At 40.2% G+C, this 16,882-nt stretch overlaps 2 protein-coding genes across 2 annotated transcripts; both read right to left on the bottom strand.

Annotated features, from left to right (window-relative positions):
- Positions 1-34: 34 nt before the first annotated feature.
- zgc:165604 (uncharacterized protein LOC792578 homolog) lies at positions 35-4,390 on the bottom strand. Its single transcript, XM_023288678.3, has 4 exons — positions 4,253-4,390; positions 3,244-3,404; positions 2,512-2,578; positions 35-2,384 (listed from the first exon to the last, which is right to left on the bottom strand). The coding sequence occupies exons 1-4, from the start codon at positions 4,380-4,382 to the stop codon at positions 2,146-2,148; spliced, it is 597 nt and encodes a 198-aa protein (XP_023144446.3). The 5' UTR covers positions 4,383-4,390; the 3' UTR covers positions 35-2,145.
- A 2,536-nt stretch (positions 4,391-6,926) lies between these two features.
- On the bottom strand, positions 6,927-16,169 carry dlat (dihydrolipoamide S-acetyltransferase (E2 component of pyruvate dehydrogenase complex)). The gene is made up of 14 exons (XM_023288485.3): positions 15,758-16,169; positions 14,282-14,383; positions 14,067-14,191; positions 13,793-13,940; positions 13,039-13,165; positions 12,116-12,303; positions 11,033-11,174; positions 10,827-10,894; positions 10,413-10,526; positions 9,987-10,094; positions 9,746-9,864; positions 8,320-8,482; positions 8,035-8,171; positions 6,927-7,958 (listed from the first exon to the last, which is right to left on the bottom strand). The coding sequence occupies exons 1-14, from the start codon at positions 16,010-16,012 to the stop codon at positions 7,829-7,831; spliced, it is 1,926 nt and encodes a 641-aa protein (XP_023144253.2). The 5' UTR covers positions 16,013-16,169; the 3' UTR covers positions 6,927-7,828.
- Between the last annotated feature and the right edge of the window lie 713 nt (positions 16,170-16,882).

Raw genomic sequence — 16,882 nt, 5'->3', positions numbered from 1 at the left:
AATAACTTTTATAAAAGCTAAAATACGAGAGAAGGTCATTCTAATAATGAGGACAGTTGCAGCAGCAACTAACACAGGTGTTCAGCGGTAAGTTAGCCACCTGTGTTAATTAGCCCGCTAGCTAACTTAGCCGCTTAGCTAGCTAACGCGTCCGGACCAACTGCTCAAACAGGAAAAACACAACTCTTCACAAGTCGCTGACTTAACGTACAACAAAATAATGCTACAGGTTACAAGTATTTATCTTCTTACCGTGTTTTACTCCAAAAACAAGGTCACCAGCAGCCAGAGACGCTACAAGACGTGCCGACCATAGATATACATAGACTAGATCCGCTAGCGCGCTGTCTTCTATATTATCTATGGTCTGACCAATCGCTGCTCTCTGGCTCCGCCCTCTGAGAATCTTGTTGTCGTTTGGCTCCACACTTGCTGATGACCACTTCCGGTCTCAGAAAATGAAAAAACGGACCTTTTTTCGTTTCTGTCTCTTACTGATTTTACTTTCTTGTTATTCTAAATATAAAATGAAAATCAAAGCATTTTTAAAATTTCGTATATCCCTTTTTGATCATGAAAAGGAAAAACGCCTTGTATTTCAATTTTAATTCTTGTATTTTAAAACGAAAATCAAATAACCACTCGTTTTTTGTTTTTCAATACCCTTCAGAACGGAAAATCCAATTACCAGATCCGTACACGGACCCTTCTCGAATATAGACAAATCTTTTACAAGTGGGAACCACTAACAGTAAAACAAATTACCACAACCCTCCCAAATCCATTTTTTCTGCTGGAATTATGAGATCTTGTCTCACAGTAGAATTATGAGATAAGGTCTTAAAATATTTCCTTCACTGAATCCGAATGAGTTTTATTGCCAAGTGTTCTTTCACATACAAGGAATGTGACCTGGTGTTTACTGATGAATAAAACATTTTTAAAGAAAGATGAAAGATTAAAAAGGAAAGCGTGTGAGGCAATGAACAGTAAGAGTTACATGATGAATAAGAGGCAAGTGTTACACGTCAAATAAAGCAAGTGTAGCAAATCCAAGTAATAAGAAAAGTGCTTTTACATATTTACAGTGTGCAGAGCAATGCACTTCTGTATCATCCAAGGTACTGATATTATCTAATGATACACACTAGAGACGGAGTTAATTTATCACAGAATTCATTATGAGGCGAACTATGGAAATCTATTCAACAGCTCACTCACAAGCAAAAATGTCAACCTTATGAAGGCTTTAAAGGAAATGTCACCAAAGCCATGAGGATACACTGGATCTCTATGATTAAAGCCACTGTGTGTGGCTTAAATTTCTTAACGTGTTTATCATCTCTATGTGCTCTACAAAAACTGCACCCCGGTAATGGCAGATATGTTGGGAAAACAAACACTATGAACATCAGACTAGACAAAAAGACATAAATGCAGCCTAAATGACAGTACAGTTATTGATTATAATGGCTGCTTCAAATGTTCAGGTACAGTAGAACAGGGGTGTCAAACTCATTTTAGTGCAGGGGCCACATTCAGCCCAATTTGACAAGTAAAATCACAGCATAATAACTTATAGATAACCACAACTCCAAATGTTCCCTTTGTTTAAGTGCAAAAAAGTACATTCTGAAAATGTTCACATTTAAGGAATTATCTTTTTACAAAACATCATGAACAAACTCAAATTTCTTAAGAAAAATCAGTTCAATTTCAGCAAAATTATGCCTCAGTTTATCATTTTAGTTAATATATAATTGAGGGACTTTTGAAGTCCATGGGATATATCTTGCATTTTTTATTAAAAAATTTAAAAAATCTTTTTTTTAATGATCATTATGATCATGTCTTTACAAATGCCATAATTATTTATTATGGAAACAATCATTTTTAATAAAAAAATGACTGGATACCACAAAAATGTCCGAAAACGATGAAAATGAGAAAGAAAATGACCAAAGCACGAGACGAATGACAAAACAAGACAAAATATTACAAAACTGAGACACAAAATGACAAAAGAACAATGAGCAATCTAGTATTTTTCTTTATGATCAAAACGACTTGTCATGGTCTAGAAATTATTTTAAATTTACAGTTTTACAAATTTACAATTTGCAGTTGATGTCTTCTCTGAAATTTTTACACTTTGAGGGCCGGATTGGACCCTCTGGAGGCCCGGTTTTGGCCCACAGGCCACATGTTTAACATCCCTGCTGTAGAAGAATTGGACGACGTGACAGACTTACCCAGAACACTCAGCGCCAGCTCTCCTATACCAGGATCTGCAGTCTCTGGTGGGTTGTTGACCATGCAGCGGTAAATACCTGCATCTGACACTCGTGTGTCATTCAGGACGATATCTGCACTCAGGGGAATACCTGCAGGTGGTTCACCAGAAAGAGTTGAGTTTTTAGCTCTATTCTATTTGGAGTTATAAGTATAGCTGGAAAAGGAAAGGTATTAAATGTCAGTTTTAAGAAGCAAAGCTGTCAGTGTTTATAGTACCTGTAAAACCCACCCTGCCAGTGAGGGAGGGGTCCTCAATCACCTGTCCGTGGTCGTACACTATCACCTGGGAAAAGATTTTAAAATTCACAAAAGGAAATTTTCAGCAAATAACAAGCTCAGTTTTTTAGAACATTGTTTTTTTGTTTTTTTTTTAAAATCAGATTATACACCCAGGGAAATGAAAATGAAATATTTAATGTATTTTATACACCTGAAATATCCTCATTTATTAAGCTAACCTTTATTTAAACTGAAATATTAATATACTGAGACATGGGAAAAACAATTAAAGATGCACATACACATGAGAAACATTTAATTAAAAAACAAATGAAGCTACTAAAACACGAACAGCTGGAGGTGAAATAAGACCAAATTAAAAACCTGAAAACCTGAGCTGCCCTACAGATAAGTCCAGTATCAGATTGTTCTGCATGTTATTCCAGGTTGCAGGTGCACGGCGAGTAAAACTGGATTGTCTTGGCTCAGTAAAGAGTCGACACCTGCAGCGTAATCCAATCATTTGAGCGAGTATGATTCAGGTCCACATTAAAAGACAGCAGGGGTGCAGACAGTAGTCTATCACAGAGGGAGAGCTGCACAACCTTTGCATGCAGCTTGCAATGTTGAGTATTAATCTGATCTAAACAAGGCAGCAGGCTGACAGTGTGTGTGTGTGTGTGTGTGTGTGTGTGTGTGTGTGTGTGTGTGTGGTGGGGGAGTTCAGACCTGTATTGGGGTTTCTGGACTGGAGAAGGGAGCCAGAGTCCAGATAACGTTGAGTCTGGAGAGGCGGGTGGAGGTGGAGATGAAGAAGGAGCAAGGCAGGATGACAAAATCCCCCTGAACCACCTCCAGACTGGATTCCCTCATGGTCACTCTGAGTGCAGCTGAGGTAGTTAGAAACGGTGGGAGAGGACAAACAAAAATGTGAGACTTCAACTTAATAATAATAATACATTTATTTTATAACTTGAGGGGTTATTTCCTAAATTCCCTCATATTTTAATGATATTTCTTTTTTGACTTCCCAAGCTGCTCGTCTTTTGTCGTGCAGATTGCACCGGTCATCCCTCTCCCCCTTCATTACTGCAATAATGAATGCCTCTCTTCCTCCCTCCTCGTCCGTCGTCATCCCTAGGCCTTTTGTGTGTGTGTGTGTGTGTGTGTGTGTGTGTGTGTGTGTGTGTGTGTGGGAATTCAGTGTGCATATTAGTTGTTAATTACACTTGACAGCTCTGAGGGTGAGCCAAACCGATCACAGAGCGAGCTGAACAACAGCCCACTTCACTGGGATGTTTGTGGAAACATTACTGTCAATTCACAGCATTGTCTCCATGCAGATCACCAGCTTCTGAAATGTCAGTCTTTAGAGAGTTCTTCAAATTAAGACCTAAAATGTCACTTTTGTTAAATGTAACCACAATATTAAAATGCTGCACTTGACAGAATGTTAAATAACAGCAGTAAATGTAAAAATAAACCTCTTTAGCTCAACTGTTGGATGAAGCTCATCTCACCTGGTGAGTTTTACATTCCCTCTAGCGTTTTCATCTGGAAAACACATTTAATTAAGCTTTTAATTGCCAGTGAAGCTCATCAAACATCTCGCCAGATACTCAGGAGATTTAGGTGAATGTAACTTTACAGATTCTGCAAACCAATTGGAGCCACTGCATTCAACAAAACTAGAACAACTTTGCCTCTTTGTCTGTAGATACCAGACAGGAACACTCACCAGTCTGCAGAGCGGTGAAACACAAGGTCCAGAGCATCCATCTTCCAGAAGAACCCATAGCTGATATGGAGGACGAGAGAGGCAGCCTTCTCTCCCCACCAAACAAGCTGGTGGCCAAAAAACTAGGCATGCATGATTAATCTATTGAGCGATGCACCCAGCCCCACCCTCCTTTATTTTCACTCATTAAGTCTCAATGTCTGCCTAGAGAGGAGGGGAAAAAACTGTAATTTAGTTGTAGGTTAAGTGACTGCAGGAGGGTTTTTATTAAGTCCTATCAACTGTTCGTGTCCAGAGTGGCAGCAGTGCTACCTATAGGGATGAGCTTTAGTCTAATTAGTTATTGTAGCATGAAGAGCTGCAGCTGCTGCACACACACTCCATATATAAGAGGCCATAATGCTGCAGGTTAACATACAGTGTGCATGTATCATGAAGTAACATATATATTATAGTGATGGGAGTATCACAATGTCATATCAGATAAAGCTGCAGCTGTAAATCCTCTGATTCTATCTTTATTGTTGCTTTTGAATTGAACTGTCCCTTTCTAAAAGAAGGATTGTATTGTTTCTTTTTTTATGTAACATTAAAGATGAAACTAATTTTTCACGATTGCTGGAGTGATACATGGATCAATTCATATCTGGACCAGCTTAAAATTCACCTTTAGCTATTTCTGTAATTGATTAGTTTATTTATAAATGAAAATGAGCAAAGCTTTGTTAATAGCAACTTCTCAAACATTAGGATTTGAGGCTTTTACTGCTGTTAAGTGAACTCTGCACATTTGCCGCCCAAGTGGCAGCGAGTTACAGCAGCTCCGGCTTCCTCCAGTCTTTATTTAGCTTTAGTGTACGTTTGTATTTATTGTCTTATTCCTTCCATGTCTCATTTGTATCTGACTGCTGTAACATGTAAAGTTTGCTGTTGAGGGATCATCAAAGTCTGATGATGTACATTTCGTACATCATCAAACTTACATTTTGTATCTTAAATTTAAAGGTCTGTTTGATGGATAAACAACAAAGTTTTGGAAACCTGAAGATCATTTTTAACTATATCTAATAGACAAACTCATTAATAAATACAAAAACACGATTGACAGATTAATCAAAGATTCATGATAGTCAGTCTACAGCCTATCAGCTCTTGCACTTGTGGTTTCTGAGGTTTCTTGGTTTGTGTTACATATTGTCCTGTTTTGTGGATAATGGACTCTGTCACCCATCAGATCTAATTTTTTTTCAGTTTAAAGCACATCACTGGACTAAAATTGCATCTGTTCAGGAGCTTTTCCAAGACTAGGGGCCAACTTTTAATTTTAGCATTTCTACACTAAGCCATGCTAAAAATGACTGATCTTTATTAGGAAATGCTGATTAAACGATGCCTTTTTTTCTGCATAAAATACAGATGAATCCTTTTACTCAGATCACATAAAATCAGTCTACAACACACACTGTCCACCCCAGAGACCCAGATCAGCTCCGTTCCATGAGGAAAAACTGTGGTTCTGGACTTGATAATGTACAGTGATTTGAGGATTCAAGGCAGTGAAAGATCTAAGGCTGTCACTGGTGTGCAGAAATGTTCAAAGACAAGTATCTGACACTAGCAGCAAGTCATCTGGTGATAAGGACATCCTCCAGTTATCACCTACGGGCTAAACAAAATGCCGTCATAGCTGCTTTTTTGATGGATTTACATAAAGCGTGTTAGTTATTCATGACCCACATAAGTGGATCTGCCTGCCAAGTTCCCCGGTGATCATCCAAATATGTTAAGTTCACAACCAAACGTCGCATGTTGGCTAACAGTTACGCCAAGAGGGTCGAAATCCAAGCCAGTCAAAATGTCAGATTTAATGAGCGTCATATGGAAACGTGAGTAAATAGTTTCACACATACGAGCCCTGTGACAGCTTGAGGAGCAACAGGGGTAGACGGATGGTTTTTACTGAGCGAGTGAATTAATCCAAAATAAGAAGAAAGTCGCAGACTGAAGCAGCTTCAAAAGAATCACACTTTAACCAAATGCAGATTCTTGAGGTAGTGCAGGAAAGTAACATGTGACCTTTTCGAGTTTTCAGATTTGACCTTTTGTAATGTCACCTCAATGAGGTCAGTATCTTCCTATAACTGATACAAGCCGATTTAATCTTCCTGCTGCAGTTTGTTTGGACTCCTGTCACCTCTTTCACTTCTTAAATTTCATTCAAATACATGTTCATGTAGGGATTGTACATGTTGCTGACACAAAATAAAGATTAATATGATTAATGCTTGTATCCCAGGATGTGTTATTTTTTTTTACCTATCACATCCAAAACAACATATTGTTAGGGAATAAGGAGGCAGCCTGAGCCTGTTTTCAGGTGCTGTGGATTTTGTTTATTGTGTGTGGGTCTACATGAATCAGCAGTGACAGCTGACCGAGATACTGGAAAAAAAAAAAAAGAGATGTACAAGGAGGTTGGCTGTAGGCTTGGATTGTTACTTTATGTTTGTTGAGCGGCAGTAGTAAAAAAGAGTAAAACAGGTCAGTATTTTTTCAAATATCCAAAGTGTTTCAGATCTTTTTTAAAAATCACAAGTCCTTTTGCTAATTGCATTAATGTAGAAACATACAGTACATCTAACTTTTAAAAACTAAAACCAAAGAGCCTATGGCACAAGGTTGACTCCCAATTTATTCAGATAACATCCAACACCAGCTTTGTGCATATCAGCTGTGAGATACAGAAGATTCCCAAGACTAGAAGGTAAAACATCCCCACTGAAGAGAGAATTGGCAAAACCGTTGAGTATTTCCTTTGAGAGCGTCTGTTATCAATCAGGACTATACAGTTATTACATTTCCTGAGCTTGGTTATTTCAACCAAACAGCTCACCGCCATAAATATGTACAGCACTGTGTCCATTCACAGTGAAGAATATACACACTGTATCATCAATCCACAGAAAACACGCTAAATATTTCAATTGTGTGTGGCCACTGAACAGGGAGGTGTGTGTGTGTGCATCTACATCTGGACTGTGTGTATCTCAACTTTAACTTACATTCAGCTCCTTCATCTTGTCTTGCAAGCAAGCAAAAATCCTAATCCACAACAGCGGCGTCGTATTTATCAACTTCACACAAAATGACAGATTCAAGTGTGTAGAAATATACACACACACACACACACACACACACACGCACACACGGTATGGGATCAATGTGCTCACTGGTTTGGCGTGTAACACTTCCCTTTGTAAAGCATTATCGTTGTTTTAGTGACATGTTGCCAATCTATTCTAGGGTAAATTATACCTAATTCTGGTCTTTCATGAAATGGGGCCACAATAAATGGCATGAGTGAGACAGAGCAAGAGGAAAGAAAGACAGAAAGGAGAGGCAGCGAGACAGACAGCTAAGCGGAGTGAGTTCTGCCTCCTCTCTTTCAGGGTAACTGGGAGTGACCTGGTGGCAGGTCGGCCAATCACAGGAGGATCCACACCAGATGAGACCAATCAGATCACTTCAGTGAGAGGCCTCTGCCTGTTGCTGCATCTTAACAGCAGTACAGTCTGATCACAACAGCATAGTGACGGGTTTCTCCAGGAACTTGCGGAACTCTGCGAGCCACTGCGCACCGACCGCTCCGTCCACCACCCTGTGGTCGCAGCTCAGCGTCACCGACATCATGCTGGCCACGTCGAACCTACAAACGCACACTGTGTTAGATCAGAGTTTTAAGTATGTCCAGGTTGTTAGAACAATGCTATCATGACACTGACCCTTTCTCATTGTCAGCAGGCATCAGCCGTTTCTCTGAGCCTCCGACAGCGAGGATACAGGCCTGAGGAGGGTTGATGATCGCTGAGAAGTTCTTGATGCCAAACATCCCTAAATTGGAGATTGTGAATGTCCCTCCCTGGTGGAAAAAAAAAAAAAAACAACACAATTAGAAGGAATGTTCCAGTTTGTTAGTTCACTATTAATACATAAAATCTGCGTAAAGTCGGCCATCCCACTTTCAAGATTAAATTCATGTAGCCACAGAATAAGATCATGCGCTCTACCTGGAACTCATGAGGCTGCAGCTTGCCTTCTCTGGCTTTGGCAGCGAGAGCAGACACATCGGAGCTGATGGCAGCCAGTCCTTTGGTGTGGGCGTTAAACACTATGGGCGTGATGAGACCGCTGGCTGTGCTCACTGCTACGCTCACATCCACCACATGATTCCTGGATGAATTAAAAGAAGTCAATACCGAGGACAGCACATTAATCTGCTCAATGTGACTTTGCTTTTGAAGTGAGACCAGCTGAAAAAATGTCTGAGCTTAGAGTGCCCTCTTCTGGCAGAACTGTGAAACTGCTCTATTAGAGATAAATACCCAACAAATAGGTCACATTAATATTCTAGAGCAACAATACTGCTGTTTTTTTTGTTTGTTGTACCCTCTCTTTTCTTTTAGGTGACTGAGTGAATCGAGGAACAACTGTCCTTACACACTAACATTACTTTGTCTTGAACATCAACTGCATTTCTATGCACTTAAGTAACCTGATTACTGGGAAAATCTTGGTTTGCGTTTGCATACACTCCTGAGTATACATGAGCTTACTCACAACCCATCAACTCCAAGGCTAAAAACAACTATCATTTTCACTGTTGATGGATCTGTGAATTACTTTCTTGATTAATCCTTTAGTTGTTTGGTCAGAAAATGTTAAAAAATGTCAATGAGTGTTTCCAAAAACCTAAGATGACCCGGTCAAATGTCTTGCTTTGTCCACAACCCACAGATATTCAGTTTACTGCCATAGAGGAGGAAAGAAACCAGAAAGCATTCAAATTTTAGAAGCTGAAATTAGAGAATTTAGATTTTTTTTTTTTTGCTTTAAAAAATTTAACAATAGTTGGCAATTAATTAACTAACTGACAACTAATCAAGTAATGCTGGTAATTGTTGCAGCTCTACACACCAATAAAAAGGTAAACTATTCAGTCAAATGCAGCTACAGTGATAAGACTCATCATTTTCATGTATCCACACTCTGCCCTAAAAAAATATGTTGAATTCCTTCCTGACACTGACACTTGATACATACATGTTACTTTGAAACTTGGCACATGCTCACATGCAAAAAGCATTCAAGAAACCTCGTTGTGTGTGTATGTGGCAGAGAAATTCTCCAGAAGAAACCTTAATGGGGAAATTAGGCTGATGTAAAAGCCCCACTCTGCTTATGACAACATGGGTGCTCATTTAAACTGCATTTATATTACAGTTATGACTTTAACTTAGGGGAAAAAGCCATCTGTATGATCTCCCAAATGTTCCCAAGATTGTGAGTGATTATGAGTAAATTTAGAATCAAAGACTGATTGCTAACCAAGATCAGTGGGTTCATAAATGAGGAGAGTATTTTTCCAGCTTACTGTTTATTGGAACCAAACAACATGTACATATGTTTGGATAACCTGTTAGTGTGTTTACTCACTGACGAATGACTGTGTCCAACCAAGAGGAGTTGCACTCGGGAACCTTGAGGCAGGCCAGAGCGCTGGCTTTGATGATGAAGTCATTCACACTAAGTTTGATATTCTGGGCTTTCACCTCCTGTGAAGAAGAGGTGAGGTTGTTTATGAGAATGAGTTTATGAAGAAATCCTTATCTTAGCTCAGGAATAAAGCATGTTTCCTTTTATTCAATTACACGTCCATTTACAAGCATAAACACACCTCATTTAGCTCTTTTCGAAGCTCGAGCACTTGGTCCATGTTGACATCTAAAGATAGGTAATAGTGGGGGATGGTTTGCTTGGACTGCATCAACCTCTGAGCGATGACCTGCAGGAGAGACAAATAAATGCACTTTAGCTTTGAGCTATAATTTATCTTGGAGAGGAATGAGGTGTGTTGGAGTTTGTTGTGATAAATTGGGTGCCTGTCTGTGGGGCAAAATGTGGAAGCACAGGTCAGAGATAACAGAGCTACACTGTGAAATCTTCTCAGGACATTTGCCTCAGAGCGCTCAATACACCAGCATCACACCCTGCATAGAAGGAACCTGTCATGAACTACTGCTGGCAGAGGAGCTTAAGGAAGAGAGGATGTCATCATGGAATATCAGGGACCACCAGGAGTCCGGTGTGTGTTGGCTCTCACCTTGCGGATGTTGCTGATAGGGATGTCAGTGAAGGTACCAGCTGGTGCTGCAGCAGCTGCAGCAGGTGTAGCAGCAGATGGAGCAGCAGCTGGAGTGGGAGCAGCAGCTACAGCCTGCCAATGGACGTGGTTTAATTTGCATCAAAACAAATTACAATAAAAACTGAGGCACATACAGTGTAACAAAAAAATTTACAAGTTTGGATAAAATGGCCTAAAAGCATAATCCTGACTATTTACCAGAATACCTGAAGACGCTCAATGGAGTGTATAAAGCAATACATAATATGTTTAAAAAAAAAAAAAAAAAAAGCAACTTCTGTCAGTTCAAAACACCACAGTAATAAATGCTACATGTGATCAAATAGAATTCAATGTGCTTTACTACTTCCTAATAGCGGGGGATTCACTTACAGGGGCAGCCTTTGCTGGAACAAAGCTCTCAATATCTTTCCGGGTGATACGTCCATCAGGACCAGACCCTGAACAGAAAACACATTCAAGTATAGTAAAAAATATTGTACCACTACGTTTCATGGCTCTGTATTTAGTCTTTCAGCAAAAATATGAAAAATGTTCTGCTAAATTACATCAGAGTCACATGTGTCCTGGGTACCTACCGCTGACCTGCGCCAGGTCAATGCCTTTGTCAGCAGCCAGTTTCTTGGCAAGCGGGCTGGCGAACACACGGCCTTTCCTGGGTGCTGCTGGGGCAGCAGCTGCTGGAGCAGGACTTGGGGCTGCAGCAGCTGGAGCTGCAACCTACAACATAAACACAAAATGCTGTTAGGCAATCATAAAACTGGCCGTGGTGAAAAGCACTTTTACTCAAGAAATCTGCATAAATATATTTTTGATGTACATGTGCTTTACATGAGCTTTTAAGACAAGATATGATAAAAGTTAATAAAATTATTTAGTGCCAAAGGAAATCCCATTTTATACTACTTTGCACTTCCAATGTACCAAATCTTACTAGAAAATATTTTGTTCTCTATTCCACTACATTTAATAAATGCCTTTGTTTAGGATTACATTATACACAAATGATAGCATACTGAGCTCTTGAAATATCCTTCATTGTTAAAGATTAACCAAGTGGTTTCCACATGTTTTGGCTCCTGATGTCTTACAAAAAGCAGAGTAAGTCAGGGACACATTTCAGATATCTGAGTTATTAACTCCAAAAAAGATAGAGATTAGAGAAAAGTCTAAAAACTGAAAACAAATGTGTGTAGCAGAGCCTTATTTTTAATAATATAATAAATTTAATAAAATAAAATAAAATGTAATAAAATATCTCACAACCCCTCAGATTTATGTGGTGTCAGTGTATTTAAAAATGCATAGAAAGTAGTTCAAACTAGCGCCACCTGCAACAGCTACAACAGCAACATGCTGATGACACACTGAAGCTTCACTATTGATAATCTAAAAATAATATATATAATAAAGTATCAGTCAGAGGGACCAAACAAGTACTTTAACACGTTAACTACATTTTGTAATGCTTACGTTCTTTTACTTAAGTTGAATTTCCTAATGCAGAACTTTTACTTGTATTAGACTTTTTTACATTGCTGTGCTGGTACTTTTATTTGTGTGAAGAATCTAAATATTTCTTCCACTACTGATGGCAAAATTCAGTATTTGGGTACAGCACTTATTTATACTTGAAAATCAAAGCTTTTCATATGTCTCACCGGTGCTGGAGCTGGAGGTGGAGGTGGTGTGGAAACCTCAGCCACCCCAGTCTCTACATAGTCCTTGAAGGCAGCAATGTCGCTTTCCTTCTCGACAATGATGCAGAGTGGCGTTCCCAGGGGAACATCTCGAGTTCCCTCTGCCACCATAATTTTAGCCAAATATCCCTCCTCCTGCACCTCAAAGCCTACATAAAAGCACATGAAAGGAACATGGTGAGATTTTCCTGTCATGGTGTGATTCAGCATGAAAGACAACTAGAATTATTTTTCTTTAAAAGGACACTTAGAGTTAAATAACATCGAAGCAAAAGACAACAGCGAAACTACATTTTTAACCTGTTGTCAAAGTCAGATGGCCTGATTTCTCCAGCTTAAAACTTAAGGGTTAGGGTTATCACTTCCTGGTAGTTTTCCACTCATTTTGTGCTCATTTTTTATGGCAATATAAACTCTATGGAATCAGCACAACCACTGCAAGAAGTAGAGATAAAAAATATCTTTTGTGTAGTATAACAAAGTTATAATTCCATAAATCATAGTAAAGGAAAAAATGAACTTAAATGTCTTTAACTAATTATTTCACACAAACTGAATAAAACCGGTATCATTACGTACAACACCTTTCTAAGCGGCCACAGGTTTTGCCAACACTGAAAAAAAAATAGTGACTCCGAATACTGTAGATATTTTACCACTTACATCTTTCATTTGTTTCCGTACTAATTAAAAATCAGACAATTCTCGCTTTTTTGTAGTTTCTCATTTTGAAAAGTTTATAATTTTGGCCAATTTGAGAAGACAACATGCCTGTCAAACCTGTTGGCTGCTTTTAGGGTTCAGAGGGTCTAAAGTCTGTAAAAAAGAGACACTGACTGCGCAAATACACCAGGACTGAGGTGTTGAAATCAGTTTGGATTTACCGATGGTTGCCTTGTCAGTTTCAATCTCAGCCAGAAGATCTCCTTCACTCAGCTTCTCTCCAACCTTTTTCTCCCAGCGCTGCACTGTTCCCATCGTCATGGTGGGAGACAGAGCAGGAAGTGTGATCTGGAACACATACATCAGACAAGTGTGAGCAAAACAAGTCCAGGAAAGCACAGTAATCTCCGTAGCTGACTTGAAAATACTGTGAAGGCTCCTAAAGCACCATCTATCAAATCAGATTCTCCCTCGGTTCTAAATCTATGATTAAATGATGAAACTGCCTGACTTAAACCCTGATTTTTTTGTTTTTATACTTGAAAACAATGGCAATGTGAACAGCTGGATGTGACATGACACGGGAACCCTCAAGTAAACACATCAAAACACAGGGAAAAAAACAGATCTTCCAACAAGAAACAACAAAACAAATATTACTACTGTTTGTCACATCTGTGGAAACGGTTTAATTCTACATGTAACAGCTTTTAATGTTACACCTCAGGGGATTTGTCACAAGGCCAATCATTTCAAAGAGAAACCTTGATGCGCCATCAGAGAGAAGACTGTATAGGGGCACTAAACAAGTGAGTTCTGTTTCTCTGCTCGCTCACACACACAATCAATGTGGCTGGGCCCAGATGAAACTAAAGCTATGGATACAGAGCACAGTGACTGTAAACAGAGTCTACATTGCATGACTCTTACTACTGCATACCTGCCTGTACGTTGTTTATTCAAGAGCACGCCTACCTTCATGTGTGTGGGGTAAGAGCTGCCTGGGGCTGCAGGAGGAGCAGCAGCAGCAGGAGGAGGAGTGGAGGCAGCAGGGGAAGGAGTGTCTCCAGCAGATTTGATTGAGTCCAACGTTACATCCTTAAAGGCAGAGATCAGGTCCGGGCTGCAGAAGAAAACACATGCACAGATATTAGACATAAATTTAAACAATGTTTGTAACCTCTAGTAGTGAGTGGGTCTCCTCGTCGTAGCAATGATGTGAACACTGATGTGAACAGTGGACACTAACTTGTCAACCGTGATGCAGATAACTGATCCAACATTGACATCTCTGGTCCCTTCAGGAACGAGAATCTTTGCCAGATAGCACTCCTCCAACATCTCAAAACCTACAGTGGCCTTGTCCGTCTCTACCTACAAAGACAGACAACATATTAAAAAAGTATACATTGATGATGTCCTACAATGATATGGGGACACATTTCTTCGCACAGAGCTCCTCACCTCAGCTATGAGATCACCCTCAGCAATTTTATCTCCCTCCTTCTTCTCCCAGCGAGCGATCGTTCCTGTCTGCATGGTGGGTGACAGTGCAGGAAGCTCCACCTGATGAACAGAACAAAAGCCTCAAGACCATGTTCCAAAAATAATTGGTGATAATTCAAGAATGAGAAATGATCACCCATTGTCACTTTACAGACAGTACTATAGTCACCCAGGCTTCAAAATGGGGCACTGCAAACATGTCACATGTCAGGTGTTGTAACTGCAGTTGTTACATCTTCCTCATTCCACCGTTGAATAAATTACACAAACTACATTTCATCACATCTGTGATTTTCATGGCAGCTCATAAGGTCAAGCAAATTGTGATAGCAGAGATAAATGTGTGCTACCAGTGGAGAGACAGACAACACAAACAATACAGAATTAAACTGAATACTGAACTATGGCAATACCAACACTACTACTATGGGGTCCCAATTTAAATAGCACATACATTTTCAGTTTTTGTTGATGTCTCCTCCCCTATAGTGGTGGTGGAGGTGTACTGGACTGCATAGTTTTTAAAGTGTTTCCAATATTTGTTATGATGCATGAGGAGGCAAAACATAAACGTATATCTTCCCATAGGTGATCTACCTTTTTAACAGCATCAACAAAAAGTTAAAGTGAAAGTGTAGAAGCTTCGTAAAAGTAAAATGTTTGACAGAGCTGCTGTATTAGATTGTGTTAGCCTCCACAGGTGTACCTAAGAAAGAGGCCAGGGAGTGTAGGAATTTAGTACACAAGAATAATACTGTATTGATGGAGGAGAATAATGTCCATCAAAAGACCACTCTATAACACATACCGGCTTTAAAGACACTAAATTTGGCCCTATTCTCACTGAACACACTGTATACTCAAAACCTGTTGAAAATAAGTTTGCAGTAGTGCAATGTCGTAAAGCACTAGACAAAATGACTTTTAAGGCATGCCATAGTTAAATATATGAGGGGAAAGCCTAATTTTGCTCGTTTTATATCATTGGAACTCCCACAGGTCCCTATCCTTTGGGTACAATTGTCAGCTCATAAGAGGAGAAGAGACCTCATAAAACATGCTCACTGAATACCTCAAAGATCACCGACTAATGGAAAAGACTGAGATGACAGCTACCACAGTGATTGTACTGGGACACGGGGACACGTTCTGCTTTACAGCTGAACGCCTATAACAGAACTGAACGTAAATTACACACCACATACCACCACAAACGGGAGCTCTGAAACTGTCAGTTAATAAACACTATGCAGACTTCCATGCTACAGTTTAGTTTAAAACATATGCAACGACTCCTCTTTACCGGCCGGGTTTAACCTTTAGAGGAGTGACAGCTCTGAGATGTACCGAGCAGCTCTCATGCTAGCCGGAGAGGTCATGCTAGCAGTAACGGTGAGCCGCGGTGCTATAGCAACCTGAAAGCCGGTCAGTTACCTTCTGGTGCGGCGGCAGACTGTAGAAACGTTTGCTCTGACAGCCGCCTGCCAGCTGGGGACACCGCAGGAAAGTCGCTCTGTGGCCGAAGCCGGAGCCCACATACACGGCCCGGGACCCCGCTCCGGAGTGCAGCCGCCTCACGCAACCGGTTCCGCGCACGGAGCGGCAGCCGAGCGCAGCAGGCCCGGCAGGGAGGGCACGGGGACAGGGGAGCCCGGAGGCCGGCCTGAGCCGCAGGATAAGACGAAGCATGTCGCAGCGGTTGTAACACTATACGGAGATGTTCAATTATGGATCTGCCTCACACCGGCATCGGACATACGCTGGCACCGAGTGTCTCTGTGCCCCAAAAGCCTGACCGAGATCACTGCTCACTTTCTAATGACCTCCTCCCGTCCAAAACACAACGCTTTACGGCTCCGTGTCCTGCCGTCAAGTCGAATGAGTTGTCGCAAAAATGATGGTCGTTCAAATTTAGATCACAGAATACTAAAAATAACACCTCCACTCTGCATAAAGCGAAAATATATGGAATAATAAAAATACAAATGTGTTTATTCAAATTAGAAACCATTCAAGAGCTGTAAGATTATATATTACTGCAATTCAATGTTCCCTCTAATTTTTCATGAGTCTGAGCAAACACACAAACTCCCTGAGCGTTCCTTGGACCACTGTGAGCAACATCAGACGTGTGCACTGTGGTCACACCAGCATCACATCCATTCAAGTTACATGAAGTTACATGGTTCATTAAAAGAATCAAATTACAGCATTTACATTTCTGTTAAAACACTTTGACAACAGGAGCCAGTTGAAGGCTGCAGTGATTTTAGTGACACTACAATGTATAAGAGTGAAGTTATTGAATATTTGTCTCTCTTTACTGTTGCAGCGGTTTTGCAAATTGCAGACGGACCCTGTTCACTCCATAGACACCATGTTATTCCTGTAGCTTGAAAGACAGCTACTTTTGATAAAACTGGGCTTGTAGCACATTGTCTGCCTTGCAACAATGGGAAAGAGGCACCGTTTATGTTTTGACAACCTATATCTAATGAGTTATTGATGCTGGAAGTCTGAATCTGTGAATATCTTTCCAACTTTACTGAACTTGGGGCC

The sequence above is a fragment of the Amphiprion ocellaris genome, chromosome 14 (assembly GCF_022539595.1).
Source record: "Amphiprion ocellaris isolate individual 3 ecotype Okinawa chromosome 14, ASM2253959v1, whole genome shotgun sequence".
NCBI lineage: Eukaryota > Metazoa > Chordata > Actinopteri > Pomacentridae > Amphiprion > Amphiprion ocellaris.
The sequence above is the reverse complement of the archived record's forward strand: the minus strand, read 5'-3'. Positions and strand labels throughout refer to the sequence as shown.